We start from the raw sequence: 18985 nt of genomic DNA, 5'->3' as shown, positions 1-18985 counted from the left end.
GTGATGAGGAGAAGCAGTGTGTGTGAGGAGCTCGACTGAGTGCACAAGCAATATGCTCAACTTTGTCAGCATATATTCTAGCCCTGCAAATAAGTTCTTGTAAATATAGCCTTTTGTGTTTTTCCACGTGTGCATTTAATTATCTGTTAATCCATGAGTTTCTAAGAGGGCTGAAATTTGTGAGCATCTTACACATTCATAAAATGCATATGTATTCATGAATGTGTAAGATGCTCACAAATTTCAGCCCTAATTTGCTGGCGTCAGCTGTACTTTAGTTTTAACGAATTGTCTTTTGAAGTACAGTGTACTGAATTTTGGTTTATGGTTTACGGGGATTAACGTCCCAAAATGACTTAGGCTATAAGAGATGCCATAGTGAAGGGCTCCGGAAATTTCGACCACCTGGGGTTCTTTACCATGCACTGACATTGCACAGTACACTATACTGAACTTTGATATTCATTTATGGATTGTCAGCAAAATGTGTGCACAAACTATCTCAAACACACCTATAGCTAAGTTTTAAGTTCAATTATCAGTTGATTCCATAATGAAAAACATTTTAACAATTTTTTTTTTCTTTCACACATCAATTTTCTTTTCAAACATAGTTATTGGGCACAGCAAATAATTACACACAGTGGCATGTCATTTCGCTTTGTACTGAAGTCACAAAGACGAAACATTTAGGAAAAAAAAGTGACTTATGGACTGACAACTATGGTATATATACTTCACCTCACAAGTAGTATGCAGCACTGTAGATACTACAGCGATCTGAGCCAATCAGGATAGCACGTGCTCCATAAACGTGTTCCTCCTCACTCGTATTAGCCGACTGGTTGCGCCATCTCTGGGCAGGAAGGAGTACCAGTAGTCAGCTACTCTACCTTAGAAGCAAGTGGTGCTTGGTGCCTCTTTAAGCCTTTTTTTTTTTTTGACTGGAAGTGTTGCGATGTGAAGTAATTCAAGAACTTTCAAGGCAAACTGCTTTGCTTGCTTGGGGAAAAAGTGCACTTTCAATGGATGGCGCACAGGAAGCATGACTGACTCAGCAGACGCCAAGTTTGCGAATGGCAGCACACCACTTCGCAGCAGGCCCCCAAAGAGCTGTGTCCGTGCAGGATTTCTCTGTTAATTTAACCAGTGATTTAAACACCCGCTGCATTTGAAAAACACTAGCCCGAACAACCGTTTCAATTACTGTTTTAATTATTCGAAAACAGTTCTACATTGTTCACATATTTGAGGGACTGTTCGTTGTGTTCCTGCAGCCCTGACCACACTGCTGCAAACTACTGACAAGATGAGTATAGTTGCAGCCACCTCTTGAACAAATTAACAATAGTAGTGGCAAAGGTTTGTAGATCTCATCCTCTGTGCACAATATAAACCCCTACAGCGAGCAATCTGCCATACAATTATGACAGAGATTTTCTTGAACTCTTAATGCCACAGTATTATGCCTCGTATTCCACTTGACTATGGCAGAAGGATCAGAATGAATGACCAGCTCCTATAAAACCAAAAATTATGCCTACTGATTCATTAAACACACAAAATACTTGCATGCCACTGTAATGATTTATAGAAATTACCCAAAACCTCAATGTAAAGTATTATGAAACACTCCCAACAGCCAGCATTAAGAAACATGGTGAAAGCTGTTCATCACAAAAGAAGACTTCAAAAAACTCAATTTCAATAAAAACGCAATTAAGGAAGATTCTGTACAAGCTTACGTAGGTGTGGATGTTGTCCACAGCCCCACGGACATCCTGGAAGATGGATTTGTAAGACATGAACAAATTGCCAATCTTCACTCCAGTCTTTGTTCTGAAAAAGAATAAGAAAATGAGGCCAACACAAGATATGAGCCCATTTTCAGTAATCCTGTCAAAATGATCTACCCGGTTGAAACAACTAACTAGTTCACTAGCCCTCTTCTCAACTAGCATAGCAGGAGGTTGTTCAACAGTTCTGGGGCATTACAAATCGGATTTAGCTAATATTCCAGTGACACCAGTAGGACAATGCTAATGCAAGCCGAAAGACAGACTTTCAGAAAACGCAAGTCCCTGCCAAGACTCTACTCTAAACAATATCAATGGTGAGACTGCTGTACGAACACAAGACATAATAAACACTAAAACTTATTGTTAAAATTTTGCTGACTAGGGTGGGGTACCTGCCACCATTTCAAAAATAAGATATGGCTGCTGTAGATTACATTTCACCAAAAATAGTTCCTGTTCCACAGAGTGGTACCATGATGTTCCATCTACTAAATTCACTGCCTGTGCAGACAACCATGCTTAGATATTGTTTAGCACATCTTGCCGCCGACAAACAAGCTACACAGAACACTTTGGCTCGTGAGCATCACGCATAGATAAAACTTGTCAAATGAGAGCTCCCAACTGGCTATTAGTGCACAACATGCACAGTTCATCAGTTCAGTTAAAAGGTTAAAGCCAGCTCTTATCACATGTTCTCTCCCCTTCACCCCCAACTGTTCCCTTCCTGAACTTCATTGAGGTGAGTCATAACACAATTTATATAAATGGTAGACACTCATAAGACCCCTTTTCCTCTTCCTTTGAATCTTAACATTTAAGTCCGGGACAGCTCTCTGTTCATTCTGACACAGGCTTGTGAAGCTATTCCTAAATGCAACAAGTATAATTCAGTGCCATAATTTTTTGTGAGTTGCTCATTTTCTCAAGGCTTTGTTAAAAAATAATGTTAAAAATAAAACTAAAAAGTCCTGGAGCCTCGTAAACACTTCAGTTGATTCAGCCTTCTCTCCAAGCTCCACCAGGAAACCCAGTAACTAAAAGTGAATGCACTCATATTCTTAGACTTTCGCAACTTCCTTAGACACAAACAATATTAGCCATATATGACTGTTCCATATTCTTCAATCGACTGTCAATATAGTTATGGTTTATGGGAAAATTTAATGTCCCCAAGTGACTCAGGCTACGAGGGACGCCATAGTGGTGAGCTCCAAAAAATTTCGACCACCTGGGGTTCTCTAACGTGCACTGACATCGCACAGTACACAGGCCTCTAAAATCTCGCCTCCACCAAAATGTGAACACCGCGGCCGGGATCGAACCCACGTATTTCAGATCAGCAGCCAAGCACCATCACCGCTGAGCCACCGCGGCAGCAGACTGTCAATATAATTGATTGACTAAACCTGCAGTCTTCCTGTAAACCAAACTGTATAAATGCCCAAGTCCTAAACAGCGCCCTTACCAAAGACTGGAAAATAAGCAAACTTTGGTTTATGGTTTATAGGGCGTTTAACGTACGAAAGCGACTCGAGGCTATAAAAAAAAAGCAAAGTGATTCCATTCAATAAATCTGGTGATAAGCACTCAGCTAACAGCTATCGATTACTCATTTTTAACATCCGTTTGACATGGCTTTAGGAAGCTTATTTCATGCGACATCCAGTTAATAAATTAAATTCTCCCTTCCCTTGATCGTAATTGGTTCTGTTTATGGGGGTTTAACATCCCAAAGTGACTCAGGCTATGAGAGACACCGTGGTGAAGGGCTCCAGAAATTTCGACCACCTGGGGTTCTTTAATGTGCACTGACATCGCACAGCACACGGGCCTCTAGAATTTCGCCTCCATCGAAATTCGACCGCCGTGGCCGGGATCGAACACGTGTCTTTCGGGCCAGCAGCCGAGCGCCATAACCACTCAGCCATCGCGGCGGTCCATCCTTGATCGTAATTACACAAGCTGACTGCAAGGCATTTGACAAAGTACTTCATGCCTTGCTTTTGCATAAACTCGGTTTTCTTCATAATGATCCAAATTTACCAGCATATATTCATAGATTTCTGACCAAATAATTACAAATTCTTCATTACACGTCTACTTAATATATATCACATCCAGTGTGCCGTGGGGCCAGTGTTGGGGGCACTACTTTTCCCAGTTTATGCTGATCTACCTGACAATATAAGATCACCAGCGAGTTATTTCACAACAATTGTTTATACTAGGCGATAATACTAATGATGCAGCACATGTAACTACATGATGATCTTAACATGATACCAGAGCTGGTGCTCCAAATGGCACATGACCCTTAATATAAAATGTAAAGTAATGCACTTCTGATGTGTGAGATCCTCATGTCCATCTCAGTATTAATAGTGTAGCTTTACAATCAGCCACATCATACACCTAGGTATTGGGGCACCATTTTAACATTAGCGTCCTTGGAAAAATCTGTTGCTGATGCTAATCAGATAATGTTTTTTTAATGCAATTTTACATGGCACCTCCATCAGTGATGTTAAGTTACATAGAGATGTAGCACACTAATTTACTAGATCCCTACCCATCACACTACAGTTAAAAGCTTCAGCATTCTCTTAACTCTTAATCATCATCACTTTATAGTAACGATTCCAATGAATACATAATCATTAACAGCCTTCTCCCTCTAAAACAAAACTGCCTGCCTGTGCATCTTTTGAATACATATAACAATAACAAACATTTCAAAAGCCCTTTTATTACGACAATAACACACATTTCATCAAGCATAAATTATTCATGTAATCTACTAATCAACAAATTCTGCATCATGTTGTACCAAGATTAATTTATTCTTAGATTATCAATGCAGCAAAACAACTTGCTGTCATCTTTAGTTTCAACAATAGTGAAAAATTTTGAGAAGGCCCCACTACTTACTGGCATCCATGACCATTTTCATTTTTTATTAACGTGAAAGCATTAGATGGCTCAGTTCAAGGTCATCTGTCGGCAAAATCTGTCCGCCGCAAATAGTACCGAATATAGGATAAAAATAAAAATAAAATAAAATTTGGATCTAAATGGGAATTGAACCCGGGCCGCTCCCACTTCGCCGCGACACTTCGACATCTGAAGTTGAATAAAGGTGTGTCTAGTGAATGCACAGTTCTTAAAAATGTATCTTCGAGATATGTACTGAGGCCTACATGAGTAATTATGAGCATGTCAACTACAGATGTCTCAATCAAGTGAGTACCACATTTCCTCCGTTTTCGGTAAATTTCCTCCGTGCTTGGCGTGCAGTCATAGCGCCATCATGCGGCACCCATTGAAAGTCCCGCTCGCTATGTATGGCACTGGCCCAGAAGATGGAACAGGTGGCGGACTGAACAGCTTTTGCATTTCTGCACGTAACGAGACTTAAGTGGACCTTGTAATTTTTGTTTTGCTGCCTGTGACCTTTTCATTTTCCAATTTGGCAATCACTACCCAGAAATGATACAGTCCATTACCCCTTTTTTCCTGCTTTCGTGTTTAGTTACAATATTTTTAGTATAATCCGTAGAAATGCATTTCTTTTTCCTTGCGTTAACATCTTTTTGTTCATTGAGCACTTTTTTATAAGTCCTATTCCCTTCAATAATGCCCTCTGGGTAATAAGAGCACTATAAATAAATTTAATTCTGGAGGTACATCATAAAATCCTCAAAAAAACTAATGTGAACAACTAAACAAGGATAAAAACTGAACTCACGGGATATATTGTTGAGATGTGGAGAAGAAGTCGACAAGGCAGGCAAGCAGGTAAGTTTCTGTAAAAAAAGAAAAGGCAGAAAGCAATGCAACAAGAAAATAAGACAGTGAAATCATAAAATTATCACCTGTGACTCCCAGACTGAACGCAAGCATTGAGATAGGTTGGCAAGGTATGGTATAGTACGAGGGGTTTAATAGCCCGCATCCAAAATGTGCACATGGGCCATAGTGGAGGACTCAATTTTGAACATCTGGCACTCTTTAACATGTACCGACGTCACAGAGCAAGCAGTCTTCTTTGCATATACTTCGTCAAATGCAGTGCCACGGCTGAGGTTTAATCCCACAAACTTGGGCTGAGCAGCCAAATGACATAGCCACCAGAGAACATAAAAAGGTTGAGATATGGTTGCCTTCGACTGGTTCAAAAATTCACTGTGAAGAAGGAAATCTGAGTGGATGTTACTCTGGCGGTTCAGATGAGATCCGACAAATACCTAACGAAAAATAAAAATGCAGCCAACTTCCACCATGATTTAAGGAATCAAATATATAAACCTACTTAATTTTTTAAAATGCTTTTGGAGGCTATTGCATAAGTCACCATTAAGTGCACATGAACAACAGGGGACTTTATGGCAACATCGACAACTGTACATATCCTGGCAAGATCAGGCAAAATAAAGCAAAATAAATTTTCAAAATTAAGGGAGTGCACGAATATTTGTAAATTTCGAATACCAAATCAAATATCATCCCATTCAATTATTCAAACAAATCAAATAGTGTTGGTTCAAAATTGTTCAAAAGAAATCGAACTGTCCTGATCTTTTCGAATATTCTTTGAATATTTGGCATGAAGTTTGAATAACACCTGCCGTATTTTTCTTCGACTATTCCAATAACAGGGACCATACACGCCGCGTACCATGCTGCCCCGATCAGCATGTGTAGGTTAGAAGGTTCAGCTCCACAGTACAGTCCATTCGCAAGGCGGTGTTCGTAATCATACATCGCCTCAGAGATCGAAAGACACAGCAGGGCCTAGGCAGTTTCAGCAAACCCGGCCTTAATGCCTGACCTCAGAGGCTATGCCTCACACATAGTTATCGCATGTCTCATGCACCGAGATGTGGCGCTAGTTTATTATTTTCTATTATCAACAACAAAAGATACTTTTCCTATGCACATAACGTGACAATAATAAAGTTGCGACTTCATGCTGCAACCCCACAAATAGATACCAGAGTTGAGTCTTAAAAGATACATCTATAACTGCGAAAGCAGACCTCTGTTTCTCACGATTGCTCACTGAATATTCGCACAAGTAGCGAATATTTGTAAATACATTCTATTTGTACTCGACCGAGTTCTCTCACTCTTCTATTTACATTCGATTCGGTAGCAAAGCTATGCTATTGATATTCCATTCAATTTGGAAAAATCACTATTCACACACCCCTAAAAAAAATGTTACTGGAAAATGTAGACAGCACAGAAGGGCGTCAGAAAAGGGAAGTTTGTTATTCGCTATCACAATCTTAATTTGCAAAACTGCCCTAGAACTGCTTCATCCAGCTGACATGTACATATGATGCCTGTTCGAAAATACAAACACTTTGTAGGCATTCCAAAATTTGTGAATGGGTGGCTACACCAGTAAAAGCAGATGTTGCACATGGTTCTGAATTTAGCCTCAAATCAATCCTGCCCATTTAAAGAGCATGTCAGATGTCAACCAGTCATTCCTCAAGGACAGCCTCATTGAAATTAAAATGAATTCTTCTGGCTGGGCTATCTTTTGATGTTTCCACAAAAATAGGAAACTGAAAGAAAAAAATATGTGATGGGCTGTCTATCAGGGTGGATCACACCACGACATTTTGTAGCAGTGCAGTCGATATATTACTGCACTGCTAATAGATGATACTAATAGATAATAATAGATAAAAGGTTGACGACACCACATTTTTGTTGAATGGTCTTCCTTTACAGTAATGCGCAAGACATTGTTCATGGATCACCATGTGGAATGTGTCCACGCCTAGAAAATGTTTTATAATTGAATCCTTCCTCCAGCGCTGTTTCGGTTTTGAGCAGCTAAATGATGGTTGTGACATCAGATGTAGGTTCAAGGTCCTACAAGCCATACAAAAACTGCAATATAATTGCTGCTTCATTAGTTTAGTCTGCTTCCACTATTAAGCTAGCTTTCCTTAGTAGCCAGAATGGCAGTGATTGAGGAAACTGCTATTATATTGCAGTGTTTGTATGCCTCACATGACCCCCAACCTACCTGTGATGTCACAGTGCTGTTCAACTGCTGAAACGAACAGAAACTTCATTGGGGATAGAATTCAATTAAATTAATGGGCGCAGGTGACTTCGACCTGGATCCATGTTGAATAACGTCTTGTAGATCATTCTATAGAAAAATAAAGTTAAACTACGAACCTGGTGCCTCTACACCTTCAAAGAAACATTTTACCACCAATTACATGCAGGCTTATAAAGCTGCAGTCAAACAGCTGTAAACACATAACTGAAAAGCTACTGAAAGGGATGTTTTATGTACCGAATTATGTTTAATTTTTGACGCTACCCACTAACCGTCGAATCGAGATTTCATTCAAGTCCAAAGGTAGCAATGGTAAAACAAGAAAGCAATCCCCAAACACTTCCTAGTAAAAAGAAAAGCAAGGCATTGCCAACCTTCTCAGGCATGCATGGCATGGAAGAACTGAAAATACCAACTCCTCTCCTCAGCTTTGAATAATGTTCAGTCTGTTCAGCATTAAAAGGTAATGCTGAAGTGTATAAAGCATAGCACTACAGGAAAGAGGGACATGTGAACAAGGTCAACTTAACAATTACTCACCAGGCAAGTTGAATAGAGTGTTGAGCACAAATACCCTGGATTCATCGAGCTTGATGAACTTGTTCGGGTAGATCTTGTAAATTTCTCCTCTGATAATGTGCAACAAAACTTTATAAGCAAGGTAAATTCCACAATAGAGTGTCTTGCTTGCTCCTCAGATTGCATACTCACGTCTTCAGAAACTGGAAGCCATGACAGCACACCAAGATGTTTCCATAGGGATCAACTTTGAGAAGGTTTCCGTACTGAGAATCGAACCACAGCCCCCTGCAGTAGCAACATTAAAGATAAACTATGAAATATGAAAAACTATACCATTTTGTTGAAGCAAGTTCGAGCATTCAATTAAGGTTTACATGATCCGTATTCGTCTTTTTGTGCAAAATAGTTGTTCCCTTCATTTGGAGGGAGATGCACATGAAAATAGGGTATACAACTTTGATGAAATTTTTATAAAACATACACCCAGGTTGATACTACTTAGCATGTAGGCTGCTTATTCAGTATGCCCAACAGCAGGCACTGCATGCTTTCTTGAAATACAAAATGATGCAGCTGCTTTCATAGTTCCTATCCTATTTGTATTATTTCCGTCAAACTGCGGCAATTGGAGCCCCTACACCATGAATACCAAGATAGGCACTTCTAATGACATCATGATACATCCCGCACCCGGGTTACCTCGAAACCAGTACATTGTGTAGTTGCTCAGCAGTGGTGGAGTGCTGTGTGGAGGTCAGATCAATGCCAAAGTGCACCCACCAGTACTTGCAACTGGTACTATCATGAGCAAAATGAGCAGGAACACAGGAGCGCATGGCAGATAGCCTCAAACACTCCTTGTGGCGATGCATGGTGGCCACGTTTTGCAACATTGTGGAAAGGGTTCTGCTGCATTGCCTGCTTCTGGGAAATGGAAGAATGCACCTCCCTTTCCACTTTGTTTCTGAAATCAGCCGCCACGTATTGCTACAAGTAGGGTTCCAGGCTATTGGGCATACGCTCCCGCGTTCGTGCTCATATTGCTCATGATAGTACCTATTAACAGCAATGACTAAATATTCCACTTGACAGCCAGCGCTGCAATGTGTCATTTCCATCTGGCCCCATTTGCTGCATTGTTCCTTCATCACTTCACCACAGTATGCACTGAATGTGACCCATGTGCGCATATACATGCACATCAGGCTCCAGATCGATATTGACCAGATGGGTGACATTTTAGTACACTGGCATTCAGTTCATAGATCATGGTGAACAAAAAAAAAAACTTTCAGACACTGTAGTGATGTTGCCCCTATTACCTGCCCTATTTTCACCCACACTGTCACATGACCTTGACAGAAGCATAGAACAGTGGCAAGGAGCACTACCTTTGCCAGGTCAGCTAATCCCGCATTATCTCACATGTGAGACCTCACTTTACATAGCACTGCACACACTGATTATGTAAAACATGTAGCAAAGAAAAAACAGACAAAGTCCATTGAGCCTACAGTCCTTACGTAGGATGTTTCATATAGTACTTTAATGTAGGACTTGTGTTGTAGGACTCTTAAAATTTGCCACAACATTTTAGAATGAACTAGTGCTCGGTGCAGAGCAAATCAGCACCACTAGCTGTAGAACTACAATCAACTCCGTCCAGTTTCTGCTTGCAATAACCATAGTGCAACTACCTTACACAGAAACAATATGCATGTGTGCACACACTATAATATTGCCTTCAGCAGAACATACCCAGATAATGTATATAAACAGGAAAGAGGGCAAAACAGAAAATCAAGCCTCACCTAATTGGAAACAGTGAGTCATACTGAAACTGCTTGAGCTCTGTTGGATACCCTATGGACAGCAGCTGGTCGACTAGCAGATGAAACTGGAAGGCTTCATAGTCGGGGGACTTGTACTCTATGAACAAGAACAAAATGTCACTTCTGCACGGACACAAATGGCTGCCAAAACTCACGAGCAATGGTATAGTCCATGTCAAAGCCAAAAAACTTGATCTTCTCCAGATGAAGGCTTCGGTTGACAAAGATCCTGAAAGTAGGCGTCACGTGCAGTTTTATTCTCTCTTAGGTGCCAGTGTTGTACCCGGGGGTAAGGGCATCTTTACTGACCTGTGAAGCGGCGCCCGGTAATACTTCTTGGGGGCGCCCGACTGGGTGCCATCGTCGAAGGGCGCTGCCGGCATGCCATCGGTTATTGTTTGCGACGCCCTGTGAACCTAGAAAAAGACCACAGACTCACTCACTCGTCACCGACAACCGGCACGACAAAGGCAGATTTCACGTGATGCGCGCTCTGGACCAAACCGCACGCGAGTCGGGCTGCGCCTTCGGCGGAGCCTGCAACCTGTCCAGTCAAGGACAGTACTGGCCACCGCGCGGCCTACAAATCGCGCAGGCCCGTGGCCACAGCAACAGCCTTCGGCATTTCACCGCCGCCCCAGCGGGCCGCTATGGCCACGATAAGGTCGCCGGGGCTGCCGGACCTGCCGCGCACCTCTTCATGGGCGGCGGGCCACTCGGCCTCCATGAAAGAGGCTTCACGAACGCGATCCTTGCGTAAGCAGCTATCGCCGTCGTCCGCACAACCGAGCATGTCAACAAGTCTCCCGCGCTGGGGCGCGCCACGAGTCAAAAACGCTCGTGGTCAGCGGCTGCGCTTCTTCAGCGCCACCCGACTGTGGCAGCGAAGAAAAAGCATCGCTTACGCGCGGCATCCTTGGTGCAGCGTCGACCCCGATCTCGAACAGTGAGGCAGCCGCAGACGACGATCGCCGTCGTATCGGGAAGATATGGTGGCCCCTCGCAGTGGTGCCTCTAGGGTGCAGATAAACGTGGGGTAGACTTGGTAGCTTTCCTTCCAGGAAAGTCCTGCCCCGGCGGCGCCTATCAGCCTACGACGCGCGGCCCTCAGCGCAGATTGCCACAATAGCCGTCCGAGACGATGCCGCGCTTGCGCCAGCGCGCTTATCTGATGCAATCGCCCTCCCATCCCCAGCGTTCTTTGCGAAGGTCCATCGGCCAGCAACCCGCGCTGAGCTATGCCTCGGCTTCGGTCGAACGACGTTTTCCGCCTCCCAGTCGGCGACAAACACTGCTGATTGGCCAGTCTACCGACAGTCCGTTGTGAAAATTTGTACCACACTATCCTGGTTACTAAAAATCTACCACCGCTACACACGTGTAGTGGCTTTCGGAGGAGGAAAGGAGAGCAACCTGACGGAAACACGCGCACTGACGATGGCCAGAGCATTCCACCATCGAATATTGCAGACTCAAACCCATGAACCGAGTTTCGATAATCTGCCCTGGATGACTACGAACGAAGCGAAGCGAATTCAGCAGAAGTTTCTTCTGCCCACAATCCACACAGCACCCGAGGGATTCGATCAACGAATTCAGATAACAAGAACTCGCAAGCACCAATTAAAACGAAGGGAAAGACAGTGACAACTTAGATACGTTCGTGCTGAAAATCTAGGCGCATATAAGACGCTGCAATTCCCTCAAAATGGCTTTATAATCACGTGATGCGTAGTCATCCAACAAAGAAAGAAGAAGCAAGAATTTTTTTTTTTCTGTCAATGCTGGCATAATAGCACCACAAAGCCGCCGTCGTGGGCCCTCTCGCTGTTGCCTTCTGATGAGCATGACATGAGTAAACATGGATCCCCACGTGGACTTCGCCAACGCTCAGTAAATAATTTGCAATTGATTTTCTTTTCTCCTGTAGTTCGAGCTTTTGGTTTCGGTACCCGAACGATGGTTGCGACGTCACAAGTATGAACGAAATCACGTGGAGCATACAAAAGCCGCAATACAATCGCTGCTTTGCCGTCTTAATTCACTGCAACTCTTACGGCTCGCCGCTCCACAAGCTGGAATGATAGCGAGTGAACAAAGAACTATTGTATTGCAGTTTTTGTTTGCCTCACGAGATCTTATACCTATCTGTGACGTTGCAAACATAGTTCAACAACCGAAACTGTATGCGAGAATAAATTCAATCATAAATCACTTATTCTAATAAAGGAGTAATTACTAATTAGCATCCATCCAAGCGTAGCCGTACGGCTTCCGCAGAAGTAAAACTCGTCCTAGTCCGGGGTTATTACTTATAGAGCGTAGGCTAATTCACGCGGTTATACATGTTGCTAATGTTTTACACATAGTTCTAAATCAAAAACGCATTAATGGGACTATGCAAAGAATTCAAAGTCGCTTGTAAATGTTTTCAATGCTTAGAAATTATGCTAGTGAATATTCACACCAAGTATGAGTCTTCGGAACTGAGCCGGCATTTTATTATGAATTTTTAAAAACAGTGTTTTTTTTTTAAATTCGCGGGCTGATTGGTGTGATCGTAGTGACCGATTTTGGAACTAAAATCATGGAACAAAGACGTCACACTACCAATGACGTCGCCAGGCCACCACACGCTCTCATTCGCTGGAGCCACGGCAGCCACGACGTCACGGGCACACTTCCGGTGGCCGTGAAAATCGTCTGCTCGTGCCGCCGCGCGACCCTCTCGTTCAAGCGCGAGCCAGGACATTGCCTTCGATCATATGGTTTCAATTACTGCTAACTACAACAAACGACAAGCAAAGAAACCCGACGCGCGCCGCAATCACGCCGCCGACGCTGCTACTGGGGCGCTGGGTGCGACAACCGGAAGTTGCAAAGGGAACGACAGCGGATGACGTGATCATGGGCCGGGCCCAGTCCCAGAGCTGTTTTCTCTATTTTTGTCTGGTGCCCCGCGTGTACGGGTTGAGGGGAGAGAGGAGGTGCGGGATTTTTAATCGTCTGTATCTTCGCTGTTGTTGATGCTAACTTAAAAATTCTTGCGTTGGGGTGACGAGTGATGAAATGCCTATCTCTCGTCTGCTTTACGTAATCTCAATTAATTTATTGCATAGTCCCTTTAAGAAAAAAATGGTGTCTTTACCTCTTCGACACTTAAAATTGCCCCACGTGACGTCGGCTAGCAGCCGCTCCAGCGAGCGACAGCCAGCAGTAAAAGATTCGAGGTAAAGAGTACAGACACTTAATTTTTAGGTCCGTGTTTTCTTCTTTGTAAGGATGCGTAAGGAATTCGTCTACATGGACTACCATGTGGTGTTCGCCTACGACCGCTAAATAATTCGTAATCAAGTTTCTCTCTCATGCGGTTGCGGTTTCCACAACCGAACGGTAACTGTGACGTTAAAGTTGCGCATAGGTCATGTGAGGCATGAAAAAACTGCGATATAATCGCTGCTTCGTAGTTTTAATTCACTACAACGCTACGGGCAGCCTGCCTCAATAGTTGGAATGACAATGAATCAAGAAACAGCGATATATTGCAGTTTTTGGACGTCTCACGTGACCTAAATGCCGCTTTGACGTCAGAGAGTTGTTGAAACCGAAACCGACCGAGCATGAAAAAAAATTCATTATAATTTATTAAGCGGTCGCAGGAGAATACCACGTGGTAGCCCATGTAAACTAACACCTTGCGCATCTTCACAAAGAAGAAAACATATATGGCACCAAAATGAGGAGCCTATACTCCTCGAAGCGCGCCTGCGCCCAGCCACGAGAAAGAGCGAGCTGACAACCGCGGGCCGATGCGAGAGAGATCACCTGGGGTCAGCAGCTACAGTGTGTAGTATACTCAAGGAATCTATGAACGCGAGAACATCAACAGGCGCTGGACGGGAAGGAACGCGCCGGAAATGAATGCTGCACAGGCGCCAGAAATGTTGCCGCGACGGCCAACGTCAGTCGAAGGGCCCAGCTGGCAGGCGCGCCATGATTTTTCGCGGCCCGGGCTGCTCTTCCATACCACAAAACGCCACCCGGACGGATAAGGGGATTGTGGAACGCACACGGCAGCCCCGAAGAGCGCTTTAGAAACATATATAACAACGAGGAACTAAGTCTTGCATGATGAAAAAACAGCGCAAGGAACGAGACGAAAACACGAAGGAAGAAGACACAGACACGGGCGCTTCTTCCTTCTTCGTGTTTTCGTCTCGTTCCTTGCGCTGTTTTTTCATCATGGATTACCAACTAGCCCGGCATCTTGCACTTCTAAGTCTTGCATTCGGATTTGATAACACGAATGTCACACTGCACAGAAATGGCCACCTCAAATCTCTGTCAACGCTGTCAACTGCCAAGACATCGCAGGTCTAAGTAGACTAAACGCAGACTTCAAGGCCGTCGGGGGAAAAAAAAAAACCTCCAACTACACCCCGCGACCCGCCATGACGTGGCGCATAGCTAGATGCTTCGTCGGCTTTCGCAACATTGTGGTACATCATAAAGCGGATGACATTGCGCCTAAGGGTTACCTGTATAGCATAAGTACTATTTACCAACAAATGAAGTCCGAACTGAATACGGCAGAGCGGCAACTGACAGAGCTGACAGAGTCACCTTTGCCTACTCGAGGGGGCCAGTCCGGAGAGTGATAAATCCGCGGGAACATATCACCGATACGGACGGAGTCCTGAGACGAAACGCACCGCCGACATATGTAAACACTTGACCGTGGCACGCAGAGTGCGAAAAAATAACAGGTTTTTGGCCCCGCCGATCACTGCAGCGTGCAGTGCCAAGACCCAGAAAAGCGCTTGTTTTCGTCGCTCAGCGAAATTGGCATTCTTTCAAAAAAAAAAAAAAACCCTAAACAGATTCTTCACCTCTTGCCCAAATTATTTTCTTCCTCCTCTCTGACCTCATCTGAAAATAACATGAGAACCCTTTCCCCTTTCCATTTTTTTTTATTTTCTGTTTCCATCCATAGCACCCCAGCCTCTCAAAGGGCTCTCGCTCGAAATCCTGGCTTCTCGCGTATCATGTGCCAAGAAGAACGACGCTCCGTCTTCCAATAAGGGGGCCCCTCCCCGTTGTGTTGCGTACACCTTGCCTGTCTGCTTCCAAGGGGAAAGCGGTGCATGATAGCTTGCGTAAAATCGACATTTGGCTTGGAATCCAAGAAAATGCCTGAGCCGATAAAGAGTCAATTATACACAGCGTGCGCTTCGCGAATTCCGTAGAAACTGCCACCGAAAAAAAATTCGGCGGGGACACTTAAGACTGCTTACGCGTGCGAATGCGAAACGAAAGCATTACTGTCCCTGGGTGCACTGTTTACGCGTAATGTTTGTACATACATTAAAGTTATCTTCTACGAATTTATGTGTTAGCGTGTTTGTGTTTGCGTACTGACTGCGCACCAGACGATGAGGTTGGCCGAGTTTAATTGCATGTCGTGGACGCAAGACGTTTACGTATGGTTGTTCGGGACGCCCACACGCACGCTCGCACCACAATTTTGATACGAAAGTCTGGGAAAGCATACAACCGAAGGTGCATATCTCGTCGGTTCGAATCCACGTCAAAAGCTAGCCACCAACTTGACTAGCACATATAAGCTATATGAAACGAGAAATCGTATGAATTCACTCGGAATGCTGTACGACAAACAGTTGTGTCACAATTTTGGTAACAATGTCGGCAAAACCGGCGCCAGATGAAGGTTGGCCAGTGGCGAGTATATATAGACGGAACTAGATTATATGAAGTGGCGGTTTTCGGCTTGTTGTGTGCGTCATACAGCCGCTTGATAACGTCACCCTGTTTTGCCATCGCTGGCATTTTCTGCACCACCTGCGAGTACACACCCACACGCGCTTTTCTTGTAATGGGACTAATGCATCCGCATTAAAACGTCCACTTGTTGCACGAACCAATAGGCAGGCGTTGTGACTTTACAAGTCCTTAGTTGAGGGCGTGTGCGGCGGTTACACCTCCGCCTTAATTTAAATTTAATGGAGCAAATGCACTAAATTTTTGCTTGCTTGTAATGATGCGTAAGATATTAGTAGTCGTATACAAGTGAAGTCTGCAATGACCATCGCAAAAAATTCGTCTGTGACAAAATGTAGTCCTCTGTTAAACCATTTCTTGTTACCTTTAACATAATTAAGGCTAACCGCCAGACGGAATTATAAACAACGATTTTGATGCCTCTGGCTTGTTTGACAAACATAAAAATGACGATTCCGTTTACTGCTGTGATTGGACAGCGGAATATTACAAGACGCCGCGGACCATGGCCCATTGTTACGAAGTGCTGTTTTTTTTTTTAAGTTGGCATTCCTCTACGACCGCTAAATAATTTATAACTGAGTTTCTTCTGTGGAACTGTTTCGGTTCTAACAACCGAAAAACGGCCGTGACGTCAGAAGAGGGGTTCATGTCACGTGAGATATGAAAAAAAACTGAAAAATAATCATCGAGACGTCAGTTTAATACACTACGACGCTTAACGGACTATAGACACCTAATTTTAGTTGCGTGTTTCCTTCTTTCAAATGGCGCAGTAGACATTGGAATGCATGATCACCACGTGGTATTCGCCTACGACCGCTAAACAAAATACAACTGAATTCCTTCTCTCATGCTGTTTCGGTTTCTTTTTCATCAGCCGAACGGTGGCTATGACCTGTAGTTGGCCTCTAGGTGACGTGAGGCACACACACACACAAAAAAAAAACAGTAATAACAGCTGATAATTGCCATTCTAGCAGGTTGCCTTAATTGTTGTAATGAATTAAAACTACGTGTCAGCGTTTATATGCAGGTTTTTTTTCGTGCCTCATGTTACCTAAGGGCCAACGGCACACTACAGCCATCGTTCGGTTGATAAAACCGAAACAGCGTCAAGAAGAAATTCAGTTGTAAATTATTTAGCGCTCGTAGCCGAATATCACGGGGTGATCCACGTATATAATGTCTAACGCATCATTTGAAATAACAAAACGCAAGCAAACATTTGGCGTCTAAGCCCTTTCAGCCGGCTTGCTTCAACAGCTGAAATGACAAATAACAATGTGTGTGCGATTATATTACCGCTTTCTTCATGCCTCGCGTGATCTAAACCCATCGCTGACGTCACAGCCATCGTTCGGTCGTTCAAACCGAGACAGCACCAGAGAAGAACATGTCCGGCATTCTTGGGCAAAAATGCTCAATATTAGAATATTGTAAGAGACTGCTATGGAAACATTGAAGGTAATGGTCCACTCTTACGATGCGTAGCAAAATCTTTCTTTAAAATTTTTCCATCGCTCGCATCGAGCACCTAAGGCTGCCACAGAAACCAATGGGGAACGTTTTTGACGATAGCGAAAACGTTAATAGCAAAAAAAAAAATGCAAGCCTGCTGAGGGGAGATCTGCTATAGCTAAGCTTTACACTATACCGCGTTCATAATCTCTTTCCCGTTGAAAAATGCTTTTGCCCAGATTTGCTGGGTATGATTAAATTATAAATTATTTAGCGATCGCGTGCGAATACCACGTGGTGATCCATCCATACTAATGCCTTATGCATCATTACAGAGAAGAAAACAACAAAAATGGTGTTTATATGCTTTTAAGGGATGAGAGAGTACGGGGCTACCTCGCCTTAGCGCAAAATTAAGTTTCGATTTTTATTTAAGAAGCACAGTTGCCCTCTTTTTGTGCGAAAAATTTAAAAAAAAATGAATGGCTGTTAAGGTATAGTACATTTCAGTTAGAAAATAACTGCTCGCTATAGCCTCAACCCGAGCGCATTCAGATGGCTACAAAGGAAATCTATATTCTACAGAAGCTTCACAGTTGAATACAAATTCGTCCTGGTCCTTGCTAACGAATACCTGTTCCCAAATTTAAAATAAATGCATGATGCACATAGGATCGCCCCGCTTCTCTTGTCACAAAACGCTCAGAACTGCGCGTACTTGAGCTGGAGAAATTTCGTATAGTTTACAAAACCCGGATACATCGGCAAACCTGTCTCTGTCACAAAACGCAGTAACATTCTTAGCAATCCTTCCGCGCAACTGCTGTGCATCAAGCCAGGCGAGTTTTCTTCCTTTTGTCTCCGACTCATGAAGTTACTTCTTTCATACAATACTACACCTCGTAAAGCCCGCGTGCCGAGCAGGCAAAAAGAAAAATGCTGCGCGCAAAATAATACAGCCCAATGGAACCAAGAGAACCCCGGCGGCCCGCACAATTAATTACATATATGCAAAGGTGCGCGCAGGTAAGCTTATCGACGAAGGAGATAAAACAAATAGGGCACGATGAACCGCGGGAACAAAACTAGAGAGACAGCCTAAGAGTGCCTCAACGGCGGAAACCAGGCCAGGGCCAGCAAGGCAGCCGAAAGCTGCAACAAACGCAAACGCGCTAAAAGCTGAGCCGCATCCTCGATGTCTGCGAAAGTGTGAGTCTCCACGTGGACACCACATGCGAGGAGCTAGCGGGAAGAGAATGCCAACGAAGTGCTTTCGACAGCACCTAGGCACCGGAATGCACAGAGCTGCTCTTTTCCTCCCTCTCGCCCTCGGCACCTGCAAACGTTAGTCCAGTAGCGCGTTTTCTCGCATGTTGTATCTTTTTACCACTCGCTGACCTGCAGAAGGAACAGCGCTTGATAGCTCGTAAAGCTGAGCAACTGCAGGTCAACAGACCAAGCACATGCGGAGCGGGGCAACAGAC

The 18985-nt window shown here is 43.8% G+C and overlaps 1 protein-coding gene across 7 annotated transcripts in view; it reads right to left on the bottom strand.

Moving 5' to 3' along the window:
* The window catches only part of Nt5b (5' nucleotidase B), a 217694-nt gene that overhangs the window by 12761 nt on the left and 185948 nt on the right, over positions 1–18985 (bottom strand). For 5 of the 7 annotated variants that reach the window (XM_077644863.1, XM_077644861.1, XM_077644862.1 and 2 more), the window contains 7 exons: positions 10551–10657; positions 10397–10470; positions 10221–10338; positions 8599–8694; positions 8428–8516; positions 5548–5605; positions 1746–1839 (listed from right to left, as the gene is read on the bottom strand). In XM_077644863.1, the coding sequence (XP_077500989.1) occupies positions 1746–1839; positions 5548–5605; positions 8428–8516; positions 8599–8694; positions 10221–10338; positions 10397–10470; positions 10551–10657 (636 nt within the window). Of the gene's footprint in view, positions 1–1745; positions 1840–5547; positions 5606–8427; positions 8517–8598; positions 8695–10220; positions 10339–10396; positions 10471–10550; positions 10658–10935; positions 11070–11146; positions 11356–18985 lie in introns of those variants that run through there. The other 2 variants (XM_077644865.1, XM_077644859.1) reach the window with 2 other exon arrangements.

The sequence above is a fragment of the Amblyomma americanum genome, chromosome 1 (genome assembly GCF_052857255.1).
Source record: "Amblyomma americanum isolate KBUSLIRL-KWMA chromosome 1, ASM5285725v1, whole genome shotgun sequence".
NCBI classification, from domain to species: Eukaryota; Metazoa; Arthropoda; class Arachnida; order Ixodida; family Ixodidae; genus Amblyomma; species Amblyomma americanum.
The sequence above is the reverse complement of the archived record's forward strand: the minus strand, read 5'-3'. Positions and strand labels throughout refer to the sequence as shown.